Raw genomic sequence first — 27,873 nt, 5'->3', positions numbered from 1 at the left:
GTAAGATGCGTAGCCTTAGAAAAAGAGAAAGAAAGCGACATCTCTCAGAACGTATGGAGATTTGTCTCAGGACGGCAATGTAGCAAAGGCCAAATCTCTCTCTGCCGTTCACGGCTTGCATAAAACAGTCTTACCGAGGAACAGGCATGCTCAGTGATGGTGAAATTGCACAGGGCTTCAGAGGAATTGCCGATTGCCTGGCTTTGTTCAAGTTGCCAGCTAGGAAAAACAATAAAAAGGAAACCATTGTCACCTCAGCTAGATTGTGTAAAAGAAATTCACCTACGCAAACTCCGCGCTGAACAAAACGGTAATTCACCCACCTCTCCACTCCAGCACAGATCAGGTCCTCTGTGAAAAGACAATATTCGTGCGTGAAATATTGTACCTTCAAAATGCCATTTTGTCATCCAGCTTGATATTTCTCGTATGTTACAGACTTACCATTGACCGGGGTCTCCTTGCACTGGAGAAAGGCAAAGCACAATTGTTAGTCCAGTGGCAACGGCTACTTTAAGTGAAAACACCTCAACACAGCCTCCTCAACAGATTTAATGTGCCAAATTCCTTCTGTCTAGATTGCCATCGAAACTGTAACATCCATGTAACTTAGCCATAGAAATGAACTTACCGGGAAGGAATCTGGAGCCGAGCAACCTGTTTGAGAAAAAATGGAAAAGGAAACATGGCATCAATACAGAGTCATTACAGCAGTGCTAATCCTATTTTTCTGAAAAACTTTGTCAGCAGAGCGTTTTGTCACGTACGTTTGAATGTCTCCTGGAGTGCCTCAATGCTTGATGTCACGCCCTGTGAAATGTGCAGTGGCAGGGATTTCACACTTTGCCGAAGTCCAGTCAGTCTGAAGGAAGAAAACAGAAATTATTGTGACTTGTCTGGAGCCACAGTTTTATATGATGCATCCCCAAAATGTCTATCTGGGGACCTCAAACCATATCATCTCTTACATAGCTGCGTAGGATGCACAGCTGATGTCACGGGGGATCACCGCCAAAATGCCAGGACGAAGGCTCGCCATCACAGGAGCCAAATTGACCTGGAACCACCGCTCAAAGTCTTCGGGCTCAAAGACTTCAAATTCCGGAGCAAGGGCCGTCAAGGTCAGATTCAGGATGGTGTCTCGTACCTCTGGATTTCTTATGATGGTGATGTTTCTCTGGAAAATAAAAGGGATTCATCTTTCAGTTCAGGAGGACATTTTACCCTTCTGAAATCATTGTAGAAATGAGCGCAAGCTTGGTGACACACCTTTGCACATTAAGTGTATCAGCGCAGCGGTATGTCTCAAGGCATCATAGGCACCGATTCATTCAACACATTTATCAGAAACTTATCATTTTCAGTCCAATCTTGGCCCCGTATTAGCTTACGCAAAAATTCCTGGAGCCCAGGACAAGATTTACATGGCTTACTTGTCATCCAACTTCATAGGAAAATATGGCAATCTCAAAGTTAAGCATTCACCTGCTTGCTGATGTTTGTAAAAGCCTGGAAAAACTGATTGAGCAGCTCGTTATCAGGGGACTCTGTCAAGCTCCTGAACACCTTCCTTACGATGGCCTCGTCCTCCAAAGCGCCGCTGTCTGGATCTAGGATCAACTCAGCCTTCTGCTTTGCTGAGAGGGATTCCACAAGTGCCACCTGATGACACAAACAAAGCAGATATAGGGATTGCTTTCGTCTTTGACATGGCAAATCCACCCCTGTGTGCAGGCGTTCCAAGTTCTGAATAGCGTGCTGCTGTTTTCAGGGAAGAACGGTAGTGAAATGTAAGACTTACCACAGAGAGGTTGAAGACTTTGAGGTCAGAGTAGGTTGTGTACTCGGAAAATGGACCAAAGTTTTCTTCGAGCCACTCGGCATCACTCTCAATTCCCTGCCGGCAATCTAAGACATGTAGATCAACGTTAGCATAGGTGCAGTTTAGCAAGTCTTATTTTTCATAAATACACATGGGACAAGTCAAGTTCCAATCTCATTCTCTGCGCCATTCAAGCATATTTTTGTCACACTTTCAAATCCACGGACAAGCCCGCAGAAGCAACACCACGGCACAGTTTACTGTGTCAGCCCTACCTGGCCCGATGATGACACTGGCAGATTTCCTCAGGTAGCCCAGGAGAACGTATGTGATTCCTTGTCGTCTATGCACCGGTATTGCAGGGAAAGCTCTGGCCATCCCTCTCACACTGCCAAGGGTGAAAAAAACAATACATTTTTACCCAGCCTCCCATTTACATGTAGTACTTTGGAGCATTGCAGTCTCCTTTGTCTTTGAAATGCTACTCACACGACGTGGTAATTTGTGCAGGTTATGTCTGATGTTGCACTGTTGAGCATCGTTGGAGTGAAACTTGGGAGGACGGCAACCAGTTTCAGGTGGAACCAATTGAACCAGTCGCCTTCCTCGAAGTTCGTGAAATAGGGACTGATGATGACGAAGGTCCTATTCATTATGCGATCTCTCACAACAGGTTGGAAATCAGGGACCTGTCAAAGTGCGACACGAGAGGATTTAAACACTCCACAATTTACATGTTGCAAATACACCCTGCATAATTAGCAACTTGGCAAAAATGCTAGAAAGGATGTGATGAAATATTTGATAGGAATGAGTCCCCTACAAGTGATTTTGAGATTAAGATACATATCTAAGTACTGACTATGCTAGGTTGAAAGCCCAGGACTGTCCTTTCTTCCACAGTGTCAGGGGGTAGCCTACCTTTCCATTTGCTGTCAGTTCTGTCAGGAATTCATCCACATTTTCCAGAGCATTGCCCTCCTCGAGGCGCTCAAACACAAGGTCGATCTGGGCTGTGTCATTCGAGGCCCCCGAGCTCAGTGTCAACTGTGCCACCTGAGTCGGAGTGAGCACTGACAACGTTTCGGCCTACGAAAGGGAAGCGATATGAAATCAAACAGCAGAAATAGCTGAACCATTGGTAGACACTTCAGTTTGGGCGAAGAATACTTCGACCGCAGTCGGCACTTACAATGGAGAAGTTGGGGTTGAGGGCTTGCAAATCCTGCAGGGTTGCGAAGCCAGAGAAGTTGCCGAGGTTTGCCTGTAGCCACTCTTTACTGCCTCCGGTAAATGAGACACAGCCAGGATCTGCAAAGAAGACGGAAACGTAGACGTTGGCGGGGTATTACCAGCACATTGTGTCAAGGCTTTAGCGAACTGAGCTTGAGCGCGTGCCTTTACCTGATGAGTCGTTCCGTGAAAGGAACGGTTTGATGAAATGAGTGAAGACTGCTCGCTGTCCTTCTCTGTCCATTGATGCCCTTTGGCTGCCGAATGCCTGGATGCTAAGATTTGAGAGAAGGCTTTTAACATCTGAACAACTACAACACTGCAGGTTCCTCTGCAATCTTGTTCCACACTGGAGCAATATGTCATGTATTTGCTTACACAGTGTGGTACGTTTGGCAGCTGAAGTCCTTGGAGCTGAGGCAGAGTAGGAAGTTGGTGGATGGAGAGGCCAAAAACGGACGAAGGTTTGTCTTGAACCAGCTGCTGACGAAGTCATCACTCTGCAGTTGTGCCTGGCTGAAGTTGGCAATTCTCACCTCTCCAAGAGCCTCAAGAGCATGTGATAAGGATGAGTTGCTGCTGCTGGGGGCCTAGAATTGGGAAGATCATTTTGTTTGACACACAATTCACACAGGGGAACGCCGTTGTGCTCAAATTGTGGTTTTGGATTTACCGTGGTGGCGAATGACGCAAGAGCCTGGTCGAGTGCAGTAGAAGCCTTTTGGAAGAAAAGCTTCCAGACCTCTACGGGGTATGTACTTTGTCTTTCCAGTGAGCAGTTCATCAGTGCGACCAAGTTGCTGGATGTCAGATGCGTAGCCTTAGAAAAGGAGAAAGAAAGCGACATCTCTCAGAACGTATGGAGATTTGTCTCAGGACGGCAATGTAGCAAAGGCCAAATCTCTCTCTGCCGTTCACGGCTTGCATAAAACAGTCTTACCGAGGAACAGGCATGCTCAGTGATGGTGAAATTGCACAGGGCTTCAGAGGAATTGCCGATTGCCTGGCTTTGTTCAAGTTGCCAGCTAGGAAAAACAATAAAAAGGAAACCATTGTCACCTCAGCTAGATTGTGTAAAAGAAATTCACCTACGCAAACTCCGCGCTGAACAAAACGGTAATTCACCCACCTCTCCACTCCAGCACAGATCAGGTCCTCTGTGAAAAGACAATATTCGTGCGTGAGATATTGTACCTTCAGAATGCCATTTTGTCATCCAGCTTGATATTTCTCGTATGTTACAGACTTACCATTGACCGGGGTCTCCTTGCACTGGAGAAAGGCAAAGCACAAATGTTAGTCCAGTGGCAACGGCTACTTTAAGTGAAAACACCTCAACACAGCCTCCTCAACAGATTTAATGTGCCAAATTCCTTCTGTCTAGATTGCCATCGAAACTGTAACATCCATGTAACGTAGCCATAGAAATGAACTTACCGGGAAGGAATCTGGAGCCGAGCAACCTGTTTGAGAAAAAATGGAAAAGGAAACATGGCATCAATACAGAGTCATTACAGCAGTGCTAATCCTATTTTTCTGAAAAACTTTGTCAGCAGAGCGTTTTGTCACGTACGTTTGAATGTCTCCTGGAGTGCCTCAATGCTTGATGTCACGCCCTGTGAAATGTGCAGTGGCAGGGATTTCACACTTTGCCGAAGTCCAGTCAGTCTGAAGGAAGAAAACAGAAATTATTGTGACTTGTCTGGAGCCACAGTTTTATATGAAGCATCCCCAAAATGTCTATCTAGGGACCTCAAACCATATCATCTCTTACATAGCTGCGTAGGATGCACAGCTGATGTCACGGGGGATCACCGCCAAAATGCCAGGACGAAGGCTCGCCATCACAGGAGCCAAATTGACCTGGAACCACCGCTCAAAGTCTTCAGGCTCAAAGACTTCAAATTCCGGAGCAAGGGCCGTCAAGGTCAGATTCAGGATGGTGTCTCGTACCTCTGGATTTCTTATGATGGTGATGTTTCTCTGGAAAATAAAAGGGATTCATCTTTCAGTTCAGGAGGACATTTTACCCTTCTGAAATCATTGTAGAAATGAGCGCAAGCTTGGTGACACACCTTTGCACATTAAGTGTATCAGCGCAGCGGTATGTCTCAAGGCATCATAGGCACCGATTCATTCAACACATTTATCAGAAACTTATCATTTTCAGTCCAATCTTGGCCCCGTATTAGCTTACGCAAAAATTCCTGGAGCCCAGGACAAGATTTACATGGCTTACTTGTCATCCAACTTCATAGGAAAATATGGCAATCTCAAAGTTAAGCATTCACCTGCTTGCTGATGTTTGTAAAAGCCTGGAAAAACTGATTGAGCAGCTCGTTATCAGGGGACTCTGTCAAGCTCCTGAACACCTTCCTTACGATGGCCTCGTCCTCCAAAGCGCCGCTGTCTGGATCTAGGATCAACTCAGCCTTCTGCTTTGCTGAGAGGGATTCCACAAGTGCCACCTGATGACACAAACAAAGCAGATATAGGGATTGCTTTCGTCTTTGACATGGCAAATCCACCCCTGTGTGCAGGCGTTCCAAGTTCTGAATAGCGTGCTGCTGTTTTCAGGGAAGAACGGTAGTGAAATGTAAGACTTACCACAGAGAGGTTGAAGACTTTGAGGTCAGAGTAGGTTGTGTACTCGGAAAATGGACCAAAGTTTTCTTCCAGCCACTCGGCATCACTCTCAATTCCCTGCCGGCAATCTAAGACATGTAGATCAACGTTAGCATAGGTGCAGTTTAGCAAGTCTTATTTTTCATAAATACACATGGGACAAGTCAAGTTCCAATCTCATTCTCTGCGCCATTCAAGCATATTTTTGTCACACTTTCAAATCCACGGACAAGCCCGCAGAAGCAACACCACGGCACAGTTTACTGTGTCAGCCCTACCTGGCCCGGTGATGACACTGGCAGATTTCCTCAGGTAGCCCAGGAGAACGTATGTGATTCCTTGTCGTCTATGCACCGGTATTGCAGGGAAAGCTCTGGCCATCCCTCTCACACTGCCAAGGGTGAAAAAAACAATACATTTTTACCCAGCCTCCCATTTACATGTAGTACTTTGGAGCATTGCAGTCTCCTTTGTCTTTGAAATGCTACTCACACGACGTGGTAATTTGTGCAGGTTATGTCTGATGTTGCACTGTTGAGCATCGTTGGAGTGAAACTTGGGAGGACGGCAACCAGTTTCAGGTGGAACCAATTGAACCAGTCGCCTTCCTCGAAGTTCGTGAAATAGGGACTGATGATGACGAAGGTCCTATTCATTATGCGATCTCTCACAACAGGTTGGAAATCAGGGACCTGTCAAAGTGCGACACGAGAGGATTTAAACACTCCACAATTTACATGTTGCAAATACACCCTGCATAATTAGCAACTTGGCAAAAATGCTAGAAAGGATGTGATGAAATATTTGATAGGAATGAGTCCCCTACAAGTGATTTTGAGATTAAGATACATATCTAAGTACTGACTATGCTAGGTTGAAAGCCCAGGACTGTCCTTTCTTCCACAGTGTCAGGGGGTAGCCTACCTTTCCATTTGCTGTCAGTTCTGTCAGGAATTCATCCACATTTTCCAGAGCATTGCCCTCCTCGAGGCGCTCAAACACAAGGTCGATCTGGGCTGTGTCATTCGAGGCCCCCGAGCTCAGTGTCAACTGTGCCACCTGAGTCGGAGTGAGCACTGACAACGTTTCGGCCTACGAAAGGGAAGCGATATGAAATCAAACAGCAGAAATAGCTGAACCATTGGTAGACACTTCAGTTTGGGCGAAGAATACTTCGACCGCAGTCGGCACTTACAATGGAGAAGTTGGGGTTGAGGGCTTGCAAATCCTGCAGGGTTGCGAAGCCAGAGAAGTTGCCGAGGTTTGCCTGTAGCCACTCTTTACTGCCTCCGGTAAATGAGACACAGCCAGGATCTGCAAAGAAGACGGAAACGTAGACGTTGGCGGGGTATTACCAGCACATTGTGTCAAGGCTTTAGCGAACTGAGCTTGAGCGCGTGCCTTTACCTGATGAGTCGTTCCGTGAAAGGAACGGTTTGATGAAATGAGTGAAGACTGCTCGCTGTCCTTCTCTGTCCATTGATGCCCTTTGGCTGCCGAATGCCTGGATGCTAAGATTTGAGAGAAGGCTTTTAACATCTGAACAACTACAACACTGCAGGTTCCTCTGCAATCTTGTTCCACACTGGAGCAATATGTCATGTATTTGCTTACACAGTGTGGTACGTTTGGCAGCTGAAGTCCTTGGAGCTGAGGCAGAGTAGGAAGTTGGTGGATGGAGAGGCCAAAAACGGACGAAGGTTTGTCTTGAACCAGCTGCTGACGAAGTCATCACTCTGCAGTTGTGCCTGGCTGAAGTTGGCAATTCTCACCTCTCCAAGAGCCTCAAGAGCATGTGATAAGGATGAGTTGCTGCTGCTGGGGGCCTAGAATTGGGAAGATCATTTTGTTTGACACACAATTCACACAGGGGAACGCCGTTGTGCTCAAATTGTGGTTTTGGATTTACCGTGGTGGCGAATGACGCAAGAGCCTGGTCGAGTGCAGTAGAAGCCTTTTGGAAGAAAAGCTTCCAGACCTCTACGGGGTATGTACTTTGTCTTTCCAGTGAGCAGTTCATCAGTGCGACCAAGTTGCTGGATGTCAGATGCGTAGCCTTAGAAAAGGAGAAAGAAAGCGACATCTCTCAGAACGTATGGAGATTTGTCTCAGGACGGCAATGTAGCAAAGGCCAAATCTCTCTCTGCCGTTCACGGCTTGCATAAAACAGTCTTACCGAGGAACAGGCATGCTCAGTGATGGTGAAATTGCACAGGGCTTCAGAGGAATTGCCGATTGCCTGGCTTTGTTCAAGTTGCCAGCTAGGAAAAACAATAAAAAGGAAACCATTGTCACCTCAGCTAGATTGTGTAAAAGAAATTCACCTACGCAAACTCCGCGCTGAACAAAACGGTAATTCACCCACCTCTCCACTCCAGCACAGATCAGGTCCTCTGTGAAAAGACAATATTCGTGCGTGAGATATTGTACCTTCAGAATGCCATTTTGTCATCCAGCTTGATATTTCTCGTATGTTACAGACTTACCATTGACCGGGGTCTCCTTGCACTGGAGAAAGGCAAAGCACAAATGTTAGTCCAGTGGCAACGGCTACTTTAAGTGAAAACACCTCAACACAGCCTCCTCAACAGATTTAATGTGCCAAATTCCTTCTGTCTAGATTGCCATCGAAACTGTAACATCCATGTAACGTAGCCATAGAAATGAACTTACCGGGAAGGAATCTGGAGCCGAGCAACCTGTTTGAGAAAAAATGGAAAAGGAAACATGGCATCAATACAGAGTCATTACAGCAGTGCTAATCCTATTTTTCTGAAAAACTTTGTCAGCAGAGCGTTTTGTCACGTACGTTTGAATGTCTCCTGGAGTGCCTCAATGCTTGATGTCACGCCCTGTGAAATGTGCAGTGGCAGGGATTTCACACTTTGCCGAAGTCCAGTCAGTCTGAAGGAAGAAAACAGAAATTATTGTGACTTGTCTGGAGCCACAGTTTTATATGAAGCATCCCCAAAATGTCTATCTAGGGACCTCAAACCATATCATCTCTTACATAGCTGCGTAGGATGCACAGCTGATGTCACGGGGGATCACCGCCAAAATGCCAGGACGAAGGCTCGCCATCACAGGAGCCAAATTGACCTGGAACCACCGCTCAAAGTCTTCAGGCTCAAAGACTTCAAATTCCGGAGCAAGGGCCGTCAAGGTCAGATTCAGGATGGTGTCTCGTACCTCTGGATTTCTTATGATGGTGATGTTTCTCTGGAAAATAAAAGGGATTCATCTTTCAGTTCAGGAGGACATTTTACCCTTCTGAAATCATTGTAGAAATGAGCGCAAGCTTGGTGACACACCTTTGCACATTAAGTGTATCAGCGCAGCGGTATGTCTCAAGGCATCATAGGCACCGATTCATTCAACACATTTATCAGAAACTTATCATTTTCAGTCCAATCTTGGCCCCGTATTAGCTTACGCAAAAATTCCTGGAGCCCAGGACAAGATTTACATGGCTTACTTGTCATCCAACTTCATAGGAAAATATGGCAATCTCAAAGTTAAGCATTCACCTGCTTGCTGATGTTTGTAAAAGCCTGGAAAAACTGATTGAGCAGCTCGTTATCAGGGGACTCTGTCAAGCTCCTGAACACCTTCCTTACGATGGCCTCGTCCTCCAAAGCGCCGCTGTCTGGATCTAGGATCAACTCAGCCTTCTGCTTTGCTGAGAGGGATTCCACAAGTGCCACCTGATGACACAAACAAAGCAGATATAGGGATTGCTTTCGTCTTTGACATGGCAAATCCACCCCTGTGTGCAGGCGTTCCAAGTTCTGAATAGCGTGCTGCTGTTTTCAGGGAAGAACGGTAGTGAAATGTAAGACTTACCACAGAGAGGTTGAAGACTTTGAGGTCAGAGTAGGTTGTGTACTCGGAAAATGGACCAAAGTTTTCTTCGAGCCACTCGGCATCACTCTCAATTCCCTGCCGGCAATCTAAGACATGTAGATCAACGTTAGCATAGGTGCAGTTTAGCAAGTCTTATTTTTCATAAATACACATGGGACAAGTCAAGTTCCAATCTCATTCTCTGCACCATTCAAGCATATTTTTGTCACACTTTCAAATCCACGGACAAGCCCGCAGAAGCAACACCACGGCACAGTTTACTGTGTCAGCCCTACCTGGCCCGGTGATGACACTGGCAGATTTCCTCAGGTAGCCCAGGAGAACGTATGTGATTCCTTGTCGTCTATGCACCGGTATTGCAGGGAAAGCTCTGGCCATCCCTCTCACACTGCCAAGGGTGAAAAAAACAATACATTTTTACCCAGCCTCCCATTTACATGTAGTACTTTGGAGCATTGCAGTCTCCTTTGTCTTTGAAATGCTACTCACACGACGTGGTAATTTGTGCAGGTTATGTCTGATGTTGCACTGTTGAGCATCGTTGGAGTGAAACTTGGGAGGACGGCAACCAGTTTCAGGTGGAACCAATTGAACCAGTCGCCTTCCTCGAAGTTCGTGAAATAGGGACTGATGATGACGAAGGTCCTATTCATTATGCGATCTCTCACAACAGGTTGGAAATCAGGGACCTGTCAAAGTGCGACACGAGAGGATTTAAACACTCCACAATTTACATGTTGCAAATACACCCTGCATAATTAGCAACTTGGCAAAAATGCTAGAAAGGATGTGATGAAATATTTGATAGGAATGAGTCCCCTACAAGTGATTTTGAGATTAAGATACATATCTAAGTACTGACTATGCTAGGTTGAAAGCCCAGGACTGTCCTTTCTTCCACAGTGTCAGGGGGTAGCCTACCTTTCCATTTGCTGTCAGTTCTGTCAGGAATTCATCCACATTTTCCAGAGCATTGCCCTCCTCGAGGCGCTCAAACACAAGGTCGATCTGGGCTGTGTCATTCGAGGCCCCCGAGCTCAGTGTCAACTGTGCCACCTGAGTCGGAGTGAGCACTGACAACGTTTCGGCCTACGAAAGGGAAGCGATATGAAATCAAACAGCAGAAATAGCTGAACCATTGGTAGACACTTCAGTTTGGGCGAAGAATACTTCGACCGCAGTCGGCACTTACAATGGAGAAGTTGGGGTTGAGGGCTTGCAAATCCTGCAGGGTTGCGAAGCCAGAGAAGTTGCCGAGGTTTGCCTGTAGCCACTCTTTACTGCCTCCGGTAAATGAGACACAGCCAGGATCTGCAAAGAAGACGGAAACGTAGACGTTGGCGGGGTATTACCAGCACATTGTGTCAAGGCTTTAGCGAACTGAGCTTGAGCACGTGCCTTTACCTGATGAGTCGTTCCGTGAAAGGAACGGTTTGATGAAATGAGTGAAGACTGCTCGCTGTCCTTCTCTGTCCATTGATGCCCTTTGGCTGCCGAATGCCTGGATGCTAAGATTTGAGAGAAGGCTTTTAACATCTGAACAACTACAACACTGCAGGTTCCTCTGCAATCTTGTTCCACACTGGAGCAATATGTCATGTATTTGCTTACACAGTGTGGTACGTTTGGCAGCTGAAGTCCTTGGAGCTGAGGCAGAGTAGGAAGTTGGTGGATGGAGAGGCCAAAAACGGACGAAGGTTTGTCTTGAACCAGCTGCTGACGAAGTCATCACTCTGCAGTTGTGCCTGGCTGAAGTTGGCAATTCTCACCTCTCCAAGAGCCTCAAGAGCATGTGATAAGGATGAGTTGCTGCTGCTGGGGGCCTAGAATTGGGAAGATCATTTTGTTTGACACACAATTCACACAGGGGAACGCCGTTGTGCTCAAATTGTGGTTTTGGATTTACCGTGGTGGCGAATGACGCAAGAGCCTGGTCGAGTGCAGTAGAAGCCTTTTGGAAGAAAAGCTTCCAGACCTCTACGGGGTATGTACTTTGTCTTTCCAGTGAGCAGTTCATCAGTGCGACCAAGTTGCTGGATGTCAGATGCGTAGCCTTAGAAAAGGAGAAAGAAAGCGACATCTCTCAGAACGTATGGAGATTTGTCTCAGGACGGCAATGTAGCAAAGGCCAAATCTCTCTCTGCCGTTCACGGCTTGCATAAAACAGTCTTACCGAGGAACAGGCATGCTCAGTGATGGTGAAATTGCACAGGGCTTCAGAGGAATTGCCGATTGCCTGGCTTTGTTCAAGTTGCCAGCTAGGAAAAACAATAAAAAGGAAACCATTGTCACCTCAGCTAGATTGTGTAAAAGAAATTCACCTACGCAAACTCCGCGCTGAACAAAACGGTAATTCACCCACCTCTCCACTCCAGCACAGATCAGGTCCTCTGTGAAAAGACAATATTCGTGCGTGAGATATTGTACCTTCAGAATGCCATTTTGTCATCCAGCTTGATATTTCTCGTATGTTACAGACTTACCATTGACCGGGGTCTCCTTGCACTGGAGAAAGGCAAAGCACAAATGTTAGTCCAGTGGCAACGGCTACTTTAAGTGAAAACACCTCAACACAGCCTCCTCAACAGATTTAATGTGCCAAATTCCTTCTGTCTAGATTGCCATCGAAACTGTAACATCCATGTAACGTAGCCATAGAAATGAACTTACCGGGAGGGAATCTGGAGCCGAGCAACCTGTTTGAGAAAAAATGGAAAAGGAAACATGGCATCAATACAGAGTCATTACAGCAGTGCTAATCCTATTTTTCTGAAAAACTTTGTCAGCAGAGCGTTTTGTCACGTACGTTTGAATGTCTCCTGGAGTGCCTCAATGCTTGATGTCACGCCCTGTGAAATGTGCAGTGGCAGGGATTTCACACTTTGCCGAAGTCCAGTCAGTCTGAAGGAAGAAAACAGAAATTATTGTGACTTGTCTGGAGCCACAGTTTTATATGAAGCATCCCCAAAATGTCTATCTAGGGACCTCAAACCATATCATCTCTTACATAGCTGCGTAGGATGCACAGCTGATGTCACGGGGGATCACCGCCAAAATGCCAGGACGAAGGCTCGCCATCACAGGAACCAAATTGACCTGGAACCACCGCTCAAAGTCTTCAGGCTCAAAGACTTCAAATTCCGGAGCAAGGGCCGTCAAGGTCAGATTCAGGATGGTGTCTCGTACCTCTGGATTTCTTATGATGGTGATGTTTCTCTGGAAAATAAAAGGGATTCATCTTTCAGTTCAGGAGGACATTTTACCCTTCTGAAATCATTGTAGAAATGAGCGCAAGCTTGGTGACACACCTTTGCACATTAAGTGTATCAGCGCAGCGGTATGTCTCAAGGCATCATAGGCACCGATTCATTCAACACATTTATCAGAAACTTATCATTTTCAGTCCAATCTTGGCCCCGTATTAGCTTACGCAAAAATTCCTGGAGCCCAGGACAAGATTTACACGGCTTACTTGTCATCCAACTTCATAGGAAAATATGGCAATCTCAAAGTTAAGCATTCACCTGCTTGCTGATGTTTGTAAAAGCCTGGAAAAACTGATTGAGCAGCTCGTTATCAGGGGACTCTGTCAAGCTCCTGAACACCTTCCTTACGATGGCCTCGTCCTCCAAAGCGCCGCTGTCTGGATCTAGGATCAACTCAGCCTTCTGCTTTGCTGAGAGGGATTCCACAAGTGCCACCTGATGACACAAACAAAGCAGATATAGGGATTGCTTTCGTCTTTGACATGGCAAATCCACCCCTGTGTGCAGGCGTTCCAAGTTCTGAATAGCGTGCTGCTGTTTTCAGGGAAGAACGGTAGTGAAATGTAAGACTTACCACAGAGAGGTTGAAGACTTTGAGGTCAGAGTAGGTTGTGTACTCGGAAAATGGACCAAAGTTTTCTTCGAGCCACTCGGCATCACTCTCAATTCCCTGCCGGCAATCTAAGACATGTAGATCAACGTTAGCATAGGTGCAGTTTAGCAAGTCTTATTTTTCATAAATACACATGGGACAAGTCAAGTTCCAATCTCATTCTCTGCACCATTCAAGCATATTTTTGTCACACTTTCAAATCCACGGACAAGCCCGCAGAAGCAACACCACGGCACAGTTTACTGTGTCAGCCCTACCTGGCCCGGTGATGACACTGGCAGATTTCCTCAGGTAGCCCAGGAGAACGTATGTGATTCCTTGTTGTCTATGCACCGGTATTGCAGGGAAAGCTCTGGCCATCCCTCTCACACTGCCAAGGGTGAAAAAAACAATACATTTTTACCCAGCCTCCCATTTACATGTAGTACTTTGGAGCATTGCAGTCTCCTTTGTCTTTGAAATGCTACTCACACGACGTGGTAATTTGTGCAGGTTATGTCTGATGTTGCACTGTTGAGCATCGTTGGAGTGAAACTTGGGAGGACGGCAACCAGTTTCAGGTGGAACCAATTGAACCAGTCGCCTTCCTCGAAGTTCGTGAAATAGGGACTGATGATGACGAAGGTCCTATTCATTATGCGATCTCTCACAACAGGTTGGAAATCAGGGACCTGTCAAAGTGCGACACGAGAGGATTTAAACACTCCACAATTTACATGTTGCAAATACACCCTGCATAATTAGCAACTTGGCAAAAATGCTAGAAAGGATGTGATGAAATATTTGATAGGAATGAGTCCCCTACAAGTGATTTTGAGATTAAGATACATATCTAAGTACTGACTATGCTAGGTTGAAAGCCCAGGACTGTCCTTTCTTCCACAGTGTCAGGGGGTAGCCTACCTTTCCATTTGCTGTCAGTTCTGTCAGGAATTCATCCACATTTTCCAGAGCATTGCCCTCCTCGAGGCGCTCAAACACAAGGTCGATCTGGGCTGTGTCATTCGAGGCCCCCGAGCTCAGTGTCAACTGTGCCACCTGAGTCGGAGTGAGCACTGACAACGTTTCGGCCTACGAAAGGGAAGCGATATGAAATCAAACAGCAGAAATAGCTGAACCATTGGTAGACACTTCAGTTTGGGCGAAGAATACTTCGACCGCAGTCGGCACTTACAATGGAGAAGTTGGGGTTGAGGGCTTGCAAATCCTGCAGGGTTGCGAAGCCAGAGAAGTTGCCGAGGTTTGCCTGTAGCCACTCTTTACTGCCTCCGGTAAATGAGACACAGCCAGGATCTGCAAAGAAGACGGAAACGTAGACGTTGGCGGGGTATTACCAGCACATTGTGTCAAGGCTTTAGCGAACTGAGCTTGAGCGCGTGCCTTTACCTGATGAGTCGTTCCGTGAAAGGAACGGTTTGATGAAATGAGTGAAGACTGCTCGCTGTCCTTCTCTGTCCATTGATGCCCTTTGGCTGCCGAATGCCTGGATGCTAAGATTTGAGAGAAGGCTTTTAACATCTGAACAACTACAACACTGCAGGTTCCTCTGCAATCTTGTTCCACACTGGAGCAATATGTCATGTATTTGCTTACACAGTGTGGTACGTTTGGCAGCTGAAGTCCTTGGAGCTGAGGCAGAGTAGGAAGTTGGTGGATGGAGAGGCCAAAAACGGACGAAGGTTTGTCTTGAACCAGCTGCTGACGAAGTCATCACTCTGCAGTTGTGCCTGGCTGAAGTTGGCAATTCTCACCTCTCCAAGAGCCTCAAGAGCATGTGATAAGGATGAGTTGCTGCTGCTGGGGGCCTAGAATTGGGAAGATCATTTTGTTTGACACACAATTCACACAGGGGAACGCCGTTGTGCTCAAATTGTGGTTTTGGATTTACCGTGGTGGCGAATGACGCAAGAGCCTGGTCGAGTGCAGTAGAAGCCTTTTGGAAGAAAAGCTTCCAGACCTCTACGGGGTATGTACTTTGTCTTTCCAGTGAGCAGTTCATCAGTGCGACCAAGTTGCTGGATGTCAGATGCGTAGCCTTAGAAAAGGAGAAAGAAAGCGACATCTCTCAGAACGTATGGAGATTTGTCTCAGGACGGCAATGTAGCAAAGGCCAAATCTCTCTCTGCCGTTCACGGCTTGCATAAAACAGTCTTACCGAGGAACAGGCATGCTCAGTGATGGTGAAATTGCACAGGGCTTCAGAGGAATTGCCGATTGCCTGGCTTTGTTCAAGTTGCCAGCTAGGAAAAACAATAAAAAGGAAACCATTGTCACCTCAGCTAGATTGTGTAAAAGAAATTCACCTACGCAAACTCCGCGCTGAACAAAACGGTAATTCACCCACCTCTCCACTCCAGCACAGATCAGGTCCTCTGTGAAAAGACAATATTCGTGCGTGAGATATTGTACCTTCAGAATGCCATTTTGTCATCCAGCTTGATATTTCTCGTATGTTACAGACTTACCATTGACCGGGGTCTCCTTGCACTGGAGAAAGGCAAAGCACAAATGTTAGTCCAGTGGCAACGGCTACTTTAAGTGAAAACACCTCAACACAGCCTCCTCAACAGATTTAATGTGCCAAATTCCTTCTGTCTAGATTGCCATCGAAACTGTAACATCCATGTAACGTAGCCATAGAAATGAACTTACCGGGAAGGAATCTGGAGCCGAGCAACCTGTTTGAGAAAAAATGGAAAAGGAAACATGGCATCAATACAGAGTCATTACAGTAGTGCTAATCCTATTTTTCTGAAAAACTTTGTCAGCAGAGCGTTTTGTCACGTACGTTTGAATGTCTCCTGGAGTGCCTCAATGCTTGATGTCACGCCCTGTGAAATGTGCAGTGGCAGGGATTTCACACTTTGCCAAAGTCCAGTCAGTCTGAAGGAAGAAAACAGAAATTATTGTGACTTGTCTGGAGCCACAGTTTTATATGATGCATCCCCAAAATGTCTATCTGGGGACCTCAAACCATATCATCTCTTACATAGCTGCGTAGGATGCACAGCTGATGTCACGGGGGATCACCGCCAAAATGCCAGGACGAAGGCTCGCCATCACAGGAACCAAATTGACCTGGAACCACCGCTCAAAGTCTTCAGGCTCAAAGACTTCAAATTCCGGAGCAAGGGCCGTCAAGGTCAGATTCAGGATGGTGTCTCGTACCTCTGGATTTCTTATGATGGTGATGTTTCTCTGGAAAATAAAAGGGATTCATCTTTCAGTTCAGGAGGACATTTTACCCTTCTGAAATCATTGTAGAAATGAGCGCAAGCTTGGTGACACACCTTTGCACATTAAGTGTATCAGCGCAGCGGTATGTCTCAAGGCATCATAGGCACCGATTCATTCAACACATTTATCAGAAACTTATCATTTTCAGTCCAATCTTGGCCCCGTATTAGCTTACGCAAAAATTCCTGGAGCCCAGGACAAGATTTACATGGCTTACTTGTCATCCAACTTCATAGGAAAATATGGCAATCTCAAAGTTAAGCATTCACCTGCTTGCTGATGTTTGTAAAAGCCTGGAAAAACTGATTGAGCAGCTCGTTATCAGGGGCCTCTGTCAAGCTCCTGAACACCTTCCTTACGATGGCCTCGTCCTCCAAAGCGCCGCTGTCTGGATCTAGGATCAACTCAGCCTTCTGCTTTGCTGAGAGGGATTCCACAAGTGCCACCTGATGACACAAACAAAGCAGATATAGGGATTGCTTTCGTCTTTGACATGGCAAATCCACCCCTGTGTGCAGGCGTTCCAAGTTCTGAATAGCGTGCTGCTGTTTTCAGGGAAGAACGGTAGTGAAATGTAAGACTTACCACAGAGAGGTTGAAGACTTTGAGGTCAGAGTAGGTTGTGTACTCGGAAAATGGACCAAAGTTTTCTTCGAGCCACTCGGCATCACTCTCAATTCCCTGCCGGCAATCTAAGACATGTAGATCAACGTTAGCATAGGTGCAGTTTAGCAAGTCTTATTTTTCATAAATACACATGGGACAAGTCAAGTTCCAATCTCATTCTCTGCGCCATTCAAGCATATTTTTGTCACACTTTCAAATCCACGGACAAGCCCGCAGAGGCAACACCACGGCACAGTTTACTGTGTCAGCCCTACCTGGCCCGGTGATGACACTGGCAGATTTCCTCAGGTAGCCCAGGAGAACGTATGTGATTCCTTGTCGTCTATGCACCGGTATTGCAGGGAAAGCTCTGGCCATCCCTCTCACACTGCCAAGGGTGAAAAAAACAATACATTTTTACCCAGCCTCCCATTTACATGTAGTACTTTGGAGCATTGCAGTCTCCTTTGTCTTTGAAATGCTACTCACACGACGTGGTAATTTGTGCAGGTTATGTCTGATGTTGCACTGTTGAGCATCGTTGGAGTGAAACTTGGGAGGACGGCAACCAGTTTCAGGTGGAACCAATTGAACCAGTCGCCTTCCTCGAAGTTCGTGAAATAGGGACTGATGATGACGAAGGTCCTATTCATTATGCGATCTCTCACAACAGGTTGGAAATCAGGGACCTGTCAAAGTGCGACACGAGAGGATTTAAACATTCCACAATTTACATGTTGCAAATACACCCTGCATAATTAGCAACTTGGCAAAAATGCTAGAAAGGATGTGATGAAATATTTGATAGGAATGAGTCCCCTACAAGTGATTTTGAGATTAAGATACATATCTAAGTACTGACTATGCTAGGTTGAAAGCCCAGGACTGTCCTTTCTTCCACAGTGTCAGGGGGTAGCCTACCTTTCCATTTGCTGTCAGTTCTGTCAGGAATTCATCCACATTTTCCAGAGCATTGCCCTCCTCGAGGCGCTCAAACACAAGGTCGATCTGGGCTGTGTCATTCGAGGCCCCCGAGCTCAGTGTCAACTGTGCCACCTGAGTCGGAGTGAGCACTGACAACGTTTCGGCCTACGAAAGGGAAGCGATATGAAATCAAACAGCAGAAATAGCTGAACCATTGGTAGACACTTCAGTTTGGGCGAAGAATACTTCGACCGCAGTCGGCACTTACAATGGAGAAGTTGGGGTTGAGGGCTTGCAAATCCTGCAGGGTTGCGAAGCCAGAGAAGTTGCCGAGGTTTGCCTGTAGCCACTCTTTACTGCCTCCGGTAAATGAGACACAGCCAGGATCTGCAAAGAAGACGGAAACGTAGACGTTGGCGGGGTATTACCAGCACATTGTGTCAAGGCTTTAGCGAACTGAGCTTGAGCGCGTGCCTTTACCTGATGAGTCGTTCCGTGAAAGGAACGGTTTGATGAAATGAGTGAAGACTGCTCGCTGTCCTTCTCTGTCCATTGATGCCCTTTGGCTGCCGAATGCCTGGATGCTAAGATTTGAGAGAAGGCTTTTAACATCTGAACAACTACAACACTGCAGGTTCCTCTGCAATCTTGTTCCACACTGGAGCAATATGTCATGTATTTGCTTACACAGTGTGGTACGTTTGGCAGCTGAAGTCCTTGGAGCTGAGGCAGAGTAGGAAGTTGGTGGATGGAGAGGCCAAAAACGGACGAAGGTTTGTCTTGAACCAGCTGCTGACGAAGTCATCACTCTGCAGTTGTGCCTGGCTGAAGTTGGCAATTCTCACCTCTCCAAGAGCCTCAAGAGCATGTGATAAGGATGAGTTGCTGCTGCTGGGGGCCTAGAATTGGGAAGATCATTTTGTTTGACACACAATTCACACAGGGGAATGCCGTTGTGCTCAAATTGTGGTTTTGGATTTACCGTGGTGGCGAATGACGCAAGAGCCTGGTCGAGTGCAGTAGAAGCCTTTTGGAAGAAAAGCTTCCAGACCTCTACGGGGTATGTACTTTGTCTTTCCAGTGAGCAGTTCATCAGTGCGACCAAGTTGCTGGATGTCAGATGCGTAGCCTTAGAAAAAGAGAAAGAAAGCGACATCTCTCAGAACGTATGGAGATTTGTCTCAGGACGGCAATGTAGCAAAGGCCAAATCTCTCTCTGCCGTTCACGGCTTGCATAAAACAGTCTTACCGAGGAACAGGCATGCTCAGTGATGGTGAAATTGCACAGGGCTTCAGAGGAATTGCCGATTGCCTGGCTTTGTTCAAGTTGCCAGCTAGGAAAAACAATAAAAAGGAAACCATTGTCACCTCAGCTAGATTGTGTAAAAGAAATTCACCTACGCAAACTCCGCGCTGAACAAAACGGTAATTCACCCACCTCTCCACTCCAGCACAGATCCGGTCCTCTGTGAAAAGACAATATTCGTGCGTGAGATATTGTACCTTCAGAATGCCATTTTGTCATCCAGCTTGATATTTCTTGTATGTTACAGACTTACCATTGACCGGGGTCTCCTTGCACTGGAGAAAGGCAAAGCACAAATGTTAGTCCAGTGGCAACGGCTACTTTAAGTGAAAACACCTCAACACAGCCTCCTCAACAGATTTAATGTGCCAAATTCCTTCTGTCTAGATTGCCATCGAAACTGTAACATCCATGTAACGTAGCCATAGAAATGAACTTACCGGGAAGGAATCTGGAGCCGAGCAACCTGTTTGAGAAAAAATGGAAAAGGAAACATGGCATCAATACAGAGTCATTACAGTAGTGCTAATCCTATTTTTCTGAAAAACTTTGTCAGCAGAGCGTTTTGTCACGTACGTTTGAATGTCTCCTGGAGTGCCTCAATGCTTGATGTCACGCCCTGTGAAATGTGCAGTGGCAGGGATTTCACACTTTGCCAAAGTCCAGTCAGTCTGAAGGAAGAAAACAGAAATTATTGTGACTTGTCTGGAGCCACAGTTTTATATGATGCATCCCCAAAATGTCTATCTGGGGACCTCAAACCATATCATCTCTTACATAGCTGCGTAGGATGCACAGCTGATGTCACGGGGGATCACCGCCAAAATGCCAGGACGAAGGCTCGCCATCACAGGAACCAAATTGACCTGGAACCACCGCTCAAAGTCTTCAGGCTCAAAGACTTCAAATTCCGGAGCAAGGGCCGTCAAGGTCAGATTCAGGATGGTGTCTCGTACCTCTGGATTTCTTATGATGGTGATGTTTCTCTGGAAAATAAAAGGGATTCATCTTTCAGTTCAGGAGGACATTTTACCCTTCTGAAATCATTGTAGAAATGAGCGCAAGCTTGGTGACACACCTTTGCACATTAAGTGTATCAGCGCAGCGGTATGTCTCAAGGCATCATAGGCACCGATTCATTCAACACATTTATCAGAAACTTATCATTTTCAGTCCAATCTTGGCCCCGTATTAGCTTACGCAAAAATTCCTGGAGCCCAGGACAAGATTTACATGGCTTACTTGTCATCCAACTTCATAGGAAAATATGGCAATCTCAAAGTTAAGCATTCACCTGCTTGCTGATGTTTGTAAAAGCCTGGAAAAACTGATTGAGCAGCTCGTTATCAGGGGACTCTGTCAAGCTCCTGAACACCTTCCTTACGATGGCCTCGTCCTCCAAAGCGCCGCTGTCTGGATCTAGGATCAACTCAGCCTTCTGCTTTGCTGAGAGGGATTCCACAAGTGCCACCTGATGACACAAACAAAGCAGATATAGGGATTGCTTTCGTCTTTGACATGGCAAATCCACCCCTGTGTGCAGGCGTTCCAAGTTCTGAATAGCGTGCTGCTGTTTTCAGGGAAGAACGGTAGTGAAATGTAAGACTTACCACAGAGAGGTTGAAGACTTTGAGGTCAGAGTAGGTTGTGTACTCGGAAAATGGACCAAAGTTTTCTTCGAGCCACTCGGCATCACTCTCAATTCCCTGCCGGCAATCTAAGACATGTAGATCAACGTTAGCATAGGTGCAGTTTAGCAAGTCTTATTTTTCATAAATACACATGGGACAAGTCAAGTTCCAATCTCATTCTCTGCGCCATTCAAGCATATTTTTGTCACACTTTCAAATCCACGGACAAGCCCGCAGAAGCAACACCACGGCACAGTTTACTGTGTCAGCCCTACCTGGCCCGGTGATGACACTGGCAGATTTCCTCAGGTAGCCCAGGAGAACGTATGTGATTCCTTGTCGTCTATGCACCGGTATTGCAGGGAAAGCTCTGGCCATCCCTCTCACACTGCCAAGGGTGAAAAAAACAATACATTTTTACCCAGCCTCCCATTTACATGTAGTACTTTGGAGCATTGCAGTCTCCTTTGTCTTTGAAATGCTACTCACACGACGTGGTAATTTGTGCAGGTTATGTCTGATGTTGCACTGTTGAGCATCGTTGGAGTGAAACTTGGGAGGACGGCAACCAGTTTCAGGTGGAACCAATTGAACCAGTCGCCTTCCTCGAAGTTCGTGAAATAGGGACTGATGATGACGAAGGTCCTATTCATTATGCGATCTCTCACAACAGGTTGGAAATCAGGGACCTGTCAAAGTGCGACACGAGAGGATTTAAACACTCCACAATTTACATGTTGCAAATACACCCTGCATAATTAGCAACTTGGCAAAAATGCTAGAAAGGATGTGATGAAATATTTGATAGGAATGAGTCCCCTACAAGTGATTTTGAGATTAAGATACATATCTAAGTACTGACTATGCTAGGTTGAAAGCCCAGGACTGTCCTTTCTTCCACAGTGTCAGGGGGTAGCCTACCTTTCCATTTGCTGTCAGTTCTGTCAGGAATTCATCCACATTTTCCAGAGCATTGCCCTCCTCGAGGCGCTCAAACACAAGGTCGATCTGGGCTTTGTCATTCGAGGCCCCCGAGCTCAGTGTCAACTGTGCCACCTGAGTCGGAGTGAGCACTGACAACGTTTCGGCCTACGAAAGGGAAGCGATATGAAATCAAACAGCAGAAATAGCTGAACCATTGGTAGACACTTCAGTTTGGGCGAAGAATACTTCGACCGCAGTCGGCACTTACAATGGAGAAGTTGGGGTTGAGGGCTTGCAAATCCTGCAGGGTTGCGAAGCCAGAGAAGTTGCCGAGGTTTGCCTGTAGCCACTCTTTACTGCCTCCGGTAAATGAGACACAGCCAGGATCTGCAAAGAAGACGGAAACGTAGACGTTGGCGGGGTATTACCAGCACATTGTGTCAAGGCTTTAGCGAACTGAGCTTGAGCGCGTGCCTTTACCTGATGAGTCGTTCCGTGAAAGGAACGGTTTGATGAAATGAGTGAAGACTGCTCGCTGTCCTTCTCTGTCCATTGATGCCCTTTGGCTGCCGAATGCCTGGATGCTAAGATTTGAGAGAAGGCTTTTAACATCTGAACAACTACAACACTGCAGGTTCCTCTGCAATCTTGTTCCACACTGGAGCAATATGTCATGTATTTGCTTACACAGTGTGGTACGTTTGGCAGCTGAAGTCCTTGGAGCTGAGGCAGAGTAGGAAGTTGGTGGATGGAGAGGCCAAAAACGGACGAAGGTTTGTCTTGAACCAGCTGCTGACGAAGTCATCACTCTGCAGTTGTGCCTGGCTGAAGTTGGCAATTCTCACCTCTCCAAGAGCCTCAAGAGCATGTGATAAGGATGAGTTGCTGCTGCTGGGGGCCTAGAATTGGGAAGATCATTTTGTTTGACACACAATTCACACAGGGGAATGCCGTTGTGCTCAAATTGTGGTTTTGGATTTACCGTGGTGGCGAATGACGCAAGAGCCTGGTCGAGTGCAGTAGAAGCCTTTTGGAAGAAAAGCTTCCAGACCTCTACGGGGTATGTACTTTGTCTTTCCAGTGAGCAGTTCATCAGTGCGACCAAGTTGCTGGATGTCAGATGCGTAGCCTTAGAAAAAGAGAAAGAAAGCGACATCTCTCAGAACGTATGGAGATTTGTCTCAGGACGGCAATGTAGCAAAGGCCAAATCTCTCTCTGCCGTTCACGGCTTGCATAAAACAGTCTTACCGAGGAACAGGCATGCTCAGTGATGGTGAAATTGCACAGGGCTTCAGAGGAATTGCCGATTGCCTGGCTTTGTTCAAGTTGCCAGCTAGGAAAAACAATAAAAAGGAAACCATTGTCACCTCAGCTAGATTGTGTAAAAGAAATTCACCTACGCAAACTCCGCGCTGAACAAAACGGTAATTCACCCACCTCTCCACTCCAGCACAGATCAGGTCCTCTGTGAAAAGACAATATTCGTGCGTGAGATATTGTACCTTCAGAATGCCATTTTGTCATCCAGCTTGATATTTCTTGTATGTTACAGACTTACCATTGACCGGGGTCTCCTTGCACTGGAGAAAGGCAAAGCACAAATGTTAGTCCAGTGGCAACGGCTACTTTAAGTGAAAACACCTCAACACAGCCTCCTCAACAGATTTAATGTGCCAAATTCCTTCTGTCTAGATTGCCATCGAAACTGTAACATCCATGTAACGTAGCCATAGAAATGAACTTACCGGGAAGGAATCTGGAGCCGAGCAACCTGTTTGAGAAAAAATGGAAAAGGAAACATGGCATCAATACAGAGTCATTACAGTAGTGCTAATCCTATTTTTCTGAAAAACTTTGTCAGCAGAGCGTTTTGTCACATACGTTTGAATGTCTCCTGGAGTGCCTCAATGCTTGATGTCACGCCCTGTGAAATGTGCAGTGGCAGGGATTTCACACTTTGCCAAAGTCCAGTCAGTCTGAAGGAAGAAAACAGAAATTATTGTGACTTGTCTGGAGCCACAGTTTTATATGATGCATCCCCAAAATGTCTATCTGGGGACCTCAAACCATATCATCTCTTACATAGCTGCGTAGGATGCACAGCTGATGTCACGGGGGATCACCGCCAAAATGCCAGGACGAAGGCTCGCCATCACAGGAACCAAATTGACCTGGAACCACCGCTCAAAGTCTTCAGGCTCAAAGACTTCAAATTCCGGAGCAAGGGCCGTCAAGGTCAGATTCAGGATGGTGTCTCGTACCTCTGGATTTCTTATGATGGTGATGTTTCTCTGGAAAATAAAAGGGATTCATCTTTCAGTTCAGGAGGACATTTTACCCTTCTGAAATCATTGTAGAAATGAGCGCAAGCTTGGTGACACACCTTTGCACATTAAGTGTATCAGCGCAGCGGTATGTCTCAAGGCATCATAGGCACCGATTCATTCAACACATTTATCAGAAACTTATCATTTTCAGTCCAATCTTGGCCCCGTATTAGCTTACGCAAAAATTCCTGGAGCCCAGGACAAGATTTACATGGCTTACTTGTCATCCAACTTCATAGGAAAATATGGCAATCTCAAAGTTAAGCATTCACCTGCTTGCTGATGTTTGTAAAAGCCTGGAAAAACTGATTGAGCAGCTCGTTATCAGGGGACTCTGTCAAGCTCCTGAACACCTTCCTTACGATGGCCTCGTCCTCCAAAGCGCCGCTGTCTGGATCTAGGATCAACTCAGCCTTCTGCTTTGCTGAGAGGGATTCCACAAGTGCCACCTGATGACACAAACAAAGCAGATATAGGGATTGCTTTCGTCTTTGACATGGCAAATCCACCCCTGTGTGCAGGCGTTCCAAGTTCTGAATAGCGTGCTGCTGTTTTCAGGGAAGAACGGTAGTGAAATGTAAGACTTACCACAGAGAGGTTGAAGACTTTGAGGTCAGAGTAGGTTGTGTACTCGGAAAATGGACCAAAGTTTTCTTCGAGCCACTCGGCATCACTCTCAATTCCCTGCCGGCAATCTAAGACATGTAGATCAACGTTAGCATAGGTGCAGTTTAGCAAGTCTTATTTTTCATAAATACACATGGGACAAGTCAAGTTCCAATCTCATTCTCTGCGCCATTCAAGCATATTTTTGTCACACTTTCAAATCCACGGACAAGCCCGCAGAAGCAACACCACGGCACAGTTTACTGTGTCAGCCCTACCTGGCCCGGTGATGACACTGGCAGATTTCCTCAGGTAGCCCAGGAGAACGTATGTGATTCCTTGTCGTCTATGCACCGGTATTGCAGGGAAAGCTCTGGCCATCCCTCTCACACTGCCAAGGGTGAAAAAAACAATACATTTTTACCCAGCCTCCCATTTACATGTAGTACTTTGGAGCATTGCAGTCTCCTTTGTCTTTGAAATGCTACTCACACGACGTGGTAATTTGTGCAGGTTATGTCTGATGTTGCACTGTTGAGCATCGTTGGAGTGAAACTTGGGAGGACGGCAACCAGTTTCAGGTGGAACCAATTGAACCAGTCGCCTTCCTCGAAGTTCGTGAAATAGGGACTGATGATGACGAAGGTCCTATTCATTATGCGATCTCTCACAACAGGTTGGAAATCAGGGACCTGTCAAAGTGCGACACGAGAGGATTTAAACACTCCACAATTTACATGTTGCAAATACACCCTGCATAATTAGCAACTTGGCAAAAATGCTAGAAAGGATGTGATGAAATATTTGATAGGAATGAGTCCCCTACAAGTGATTTTGAGATTAAGATACATATCTAAGTACTGACTATGCTAGGTTGAAAGCCCAGGACTGTCCTTTCTTCCACAGTGTCAGGGGGTAGCCTACCTTTCCATTTGCTGTCAGTTCTGTCAGGAATTCATCCACATTTTCCAGAGCATTGCCCTCCTCGAGGCGCTCAAACACAAGGTCGATCTGGGCTGTGTCATTCGAGGCCCCCGAGCTCAGTGTCAACTGTGCCACCTGAGTCGGAGTGAGCACTGACAACGTTTCGGCCTACGAAAGGGAAGCGATATGAAATCAAACAGCAGAAATAGCTGAACCATTGGTAGACACTTCAGTTTGGGCGAAGAATACTTCGACCGCAGTCGGCACTTACAATGGAGAAGTTGGGGTTGAGGGCTTGCAAATCCTGCAGGGTTGCGAAGCCAGAGAAGTTGCCGAGGTTTGCCTGTAGCCACTCTTTACTGCCTCCGGTAAATGAGACACAGCCAGGATCTGCAAAGAAGACGGAAACGTAGACGTTGGCGGGGTATTACCAGCACATTGTGTCAAGGCTTTAGCGAACTGAGCTTGAGCGCGTGCCTTTACCTGATGAGTCGTTCCGTGAAAGGAACGGTTTGATGAAATGAGTGAAGACTGCTCGCTGTCCTTCTCTGTCCATTGATGCCCTTTGGCTGCCGAATGCCTGGATGCTAAGATTTGAGAGAAGGCTTTTAACATCTGAACAACTACAACACTGCAGGTTCCTCTGCAATCTTGTTCCACACTGGAGCAATATGTCATGTATTTGCTTACACAGTGTGGTACGTTTGGCAGCTGAAGTCCTTGGAGCTGAGGCAGAGTAGGAAGTTGGTGGATGGAGAGGCCAAAAACGGACGAAGGTTTGTCTTGAACCAGCTGCTGACGAAGTCATCACTCTGCAGTTGTGCCTGGCTGAAGTTGGCAATTCTCACCTCTCCAAGAGCCTCAAGAGCATGTGATAAGGATGAGTTGCTGCTGCTGGGGGCCTAGAATTGGGAAGATCATTTTGTTTGACACACAATTCACACAGGGGAACGCCGTTGTGCTCAAATTGTGGTTTTGGATTTACCGTGGTGGCGAATGACACAAGAGCCTGGTCGAGTGCAGTAGAAGCCTTTTGGAAGAAAAGCTTCCAGACCTCTACGGGGTATGTACTTTGTCTTTCCAGTGAGCAGTTCATCAGTGCGACCAAGTTGCTGGATGTCAGATGCGTAGCCTTAGAAAAAGAGAAAGAAAGCGACATCTCTCAGAACGTATGGAGATTTGTCTCAGGACGGCAATGTAGCAAAGGCCAAATCTCTCTCTGCCGTTCACGGCTTGCATAAAACAGTCTTACCGAGGAACAGGCATGCTCAGTGATGGTGAAATTGCACAGGGCTTCAGAGGAATTGCCGATTGCCTGGCTTTGTTCAAGTTGCCAGCTAGGAAAAACAATAAAAAGGAAACCATTGTCACCTCAGCTAGATTGTGTAAAAGAAATTCACCTACGCAAACTCCGCGCTGAACAAAACGGTAATTCACCCACCTCTCCACTCCAGCACAGATCAGGTCCTCTGTGAAAAGACAATATTCGTGCGTGAGATATTGTACCTTCAAAATGCCATTTTGTCATCCAGCTTGATATTTCTCGTATGTTACAGACTTACCATTGACCGGGGTCTCCTTGCACTGGAGAAAGGCAAAGCACAATTGTTAGTCCAGTGGCAACGGCTACTTTAAGTGAAAACACCTCAACACAGCCTCCTCAACAGATTTAATGTGCCAAATTCCTTCTGTCTAGATTGCCATCGAAACTGTAACATCCATGTAACGTAGCCATAGAAATGAACTTACCGGGAAGGAATCTGGAGCCGAGCAACCTGTTTGAGAAAAAATGGAAAAGGAAACATGGCATCAATACAGAGTCATTACAGCAGTGCTAATCCTATTTTTCTGAAAAACTTTGTCAGCAGAGCGTTTTGTCACGTACGTTTGAATGTCTCCTGGAGTGCCTCAATGCTTGATGTCACGCCCTGTGAAATGTGCAGTGGCAGGGATTTCACACTTTG

General features: G+C 46.4%; 2 protein-coding genes across 2 annotated transcripts; both read right to left on the bottom strand.

The window, feature by feature from the left end:
* Positions 1 to 24: 24 nt before the first annotated feature.
* On the bottom strand, positions 25 to 12,183 carry LOC122998537. Its single transcript, XM_044375466.1, has 48 exons — positions 12,028 to 12,183; positions 11,907 to 11,934; positions 11,718 to 11,802; positions 11,451 to 11,597; positions 11,156 to 11,367; positions 10,949 to 11,052; positions 10,737 to 10,855; positions 10,466 to 10,633; positions 10,034 to 10,233; positions 9,820 to 9,932; positions 9,524 to 9,630; positions 9,208 to 9,384; positions 8,691 to 8,899; positions 8,490 to 8,584; positions 8,354 to 8,379; positions 8,167 to 8,188; positions 8,046 to 8,073; positions 7,857 to 7,941; positions 7,590 to 7,736; positions 7,295 to 7,506; positions 7,088 to 7,191; positions 6,876 to 6,994; positions 6,605 to 6,772; positions 6,173 to 6,372; positions 5,959 to 6,071; positions 5,663 to 5,769; positions 5,347 to 5,523; positions 4,830 to 5,038; positions 4,629 to 4,723; positions 4,493 to 4,518; positions 4,306 to 4,327; positions 4,185 to 4,212; positions 3,996 to 4,080; positions 3,729 to 3,875; positions 3,434 to 3,645; positions 3,227 to 3,330; positions 3,015 to 3,133; positions 2,744 to 2,911; positions 2,312 to 2,511; positions 2,098 to 2,210; positions 1,802 to 1,953; positions 1,486 to 1,662; positions 969 to 1,177; positions 768 to 862; positions 632 to 657; positions 445 to 466; positions 324 to 351; positions 25 to 219 (listed from the first exon to the last, which is right to left on the bottom strand). Exons 4-48 carry the CDS (start codon positions 11,559 to 11,561, stop codon positions 45 to 47), a joined length of 5,535 nt encoding a protein of 1,844 aa, XP_044231401.1. The 5' UTR covers positions 11,562 to 11,597; positions 11,718 to 11,802; positions 11,907 to 11,934; positions 12,028 to 12,183; the 3' UTR covers positions 25 to 44.
* On the bottom strand, positions 11,585 to 27,873 carry LOC122998536. Its single transcript, XM_044375465.1, has 65 exons — positions 27,795 to 27,873; positions 27,659 to 27,684; positions 27,472 to 27,493; positions 27,351 to 27,378; positions 27,162 to 27,246; positions 26,895 to 27,041; positions 26,600 to 26,811; positions 26,393 to 26,496; positions 26,181 to 26,299; positions 25,910 to 26,077; positions 25,478 to 25,677; positions 25,264 to 25,376; positions 24,968 to 25,074; positions 24,652 to 24,828; positions 24,135 to 24,343; positions 23,934 to 24,028; positions 23,798 to 23,823; positions 23,611 to 23,632; positions 23,490 to 23,517; positions 23,301 to 23,385; positions 23,034 to 23,180; positions 22,739 to 22,950; positions 22,532 to 22,635; positions 22,320 to 22,438; positions 22,049 to 22,216; positions 21,617 to 21,816; positions 21,403 to 21,515; positions 21,107 to 21,213; positions 20,791 to 20,967; positions 20,274 to 20,482; positions 20,073 to 20,167; positions 19,937 to 19,962; positions 19,750 to 19,771; positions 19,629 to 19,656; positions 19,440 to 19,524; positions 19,173 to 19,319; positions 18,878 to 19,089; positions 18,671 to 18,774; positions 18,459 to 18,577; positions 18,188 to 18,355; positions 17,756 to 17,955; positions 17,542 to 17,654; positions 17,246 to 17,352; positions 16,930 to 17,106; positions 16,413 to 16,621; positions 16,212 to 16,306; positions 16,076 to 16,101; positions 15,889 to 15,910; positions 15,768 to 15,795; positions 15,579 to 15,663; positions 15,312 to 15,458; positions 15,017 to 15,228; positions 14,810 to 14,913; positions 14,598 to 14,716; positions 14,327 to 14,494; positions 13,895 to 14,094; positions 13,681 to 13,793; positions 13,385 to 13,491; positions 13,069 to 13,245; positions 12,552 to 12,760; positions 12,351 to 12,445; positions 12,215 to 12,240; positions 12,028 to 12,049; positions 11,718 to 11,802; positions 11,585 to 11,597 (listed from the first exon to the last, which is right to left on the bottom strand). Exons 6-65 carry the CDS (start codon positions 27,003 to 27,005, stop codon positions 11,585 to 11,587), a joined length of 7,197 nt encoding a protein of 2,398 aa, XP_044231400.1. The 5' UTR covers positions 27,006 to 27,041; positions 27,162 to 27,246; positions 27,351 to 27,378; positions 27,472 to 27,493; positions 27,659 to 27,684; positions 27,795 to 27,873.

This window comes from Thunnus albacares, chromosome 15 (genome assembly GCF_914725855.1).
Source record: "Thunnus albacares chromosome 15, fThuAlb1.1, whole genome shotgun sequence".
NCBI classification, from domain to species: domain Eukaryota; kingdom Metazoa; phylum Chordata; class Actinopteri; order Scombriformes; family Scombridae; genus Thunnus; species Thunnus albacares.
The sequence above is the reverse complement of the archived record's forward strand: the minus strand, read 5'-3'. Positions and strand labels throughout refer to the sequence as shown.

Bases quoted from the DNA above. Each gene is read 5' to 3' on its own strand.
- LOC122998537 (XM_044375466.1), bottom strand. From the start codon at position 11,561: ATGAACTGCTCACTGGAAAGACAAAGTACATACCCCGTAGAGGTCTGG. The intron at 6,995-7,087 runs GTAAAGGCACGC...TCTTCTTTGCAG, and splicing joins TTCACGGAACGACTCATCAG to ATCCTGGCTGTGTCTCATTT. The intron at 3,331-3,433 runs GTAAGCAAATAC...CTCAAATCTTAG, and splicing joins TGCCAAACGTACCACACTGT to CATCCAGGCATTCGGCAGCC.
- LOC122998536 (XM_044375465.1), bottom strand. From the start codon at position 27,005: ATGAACTGCTCACTGGAAAGACAAAGTACATACCCCGTAGAGGTCTGG. The intron at 21,516-21,616 runs GTGAGTAGCATT...CACCCTTGGCAG, and splicing joins TGCACAAATTACCACGTCGT to TGTGAGAGGGATGGCCAGAG. The intron at 15,229-15,311 runs GTAAATCCAAAA...TCCCAATTCTAG, and splicing joins TTGCGTCATTCGCCACCACG to GCCCCCAGCAGCAGCAACTC.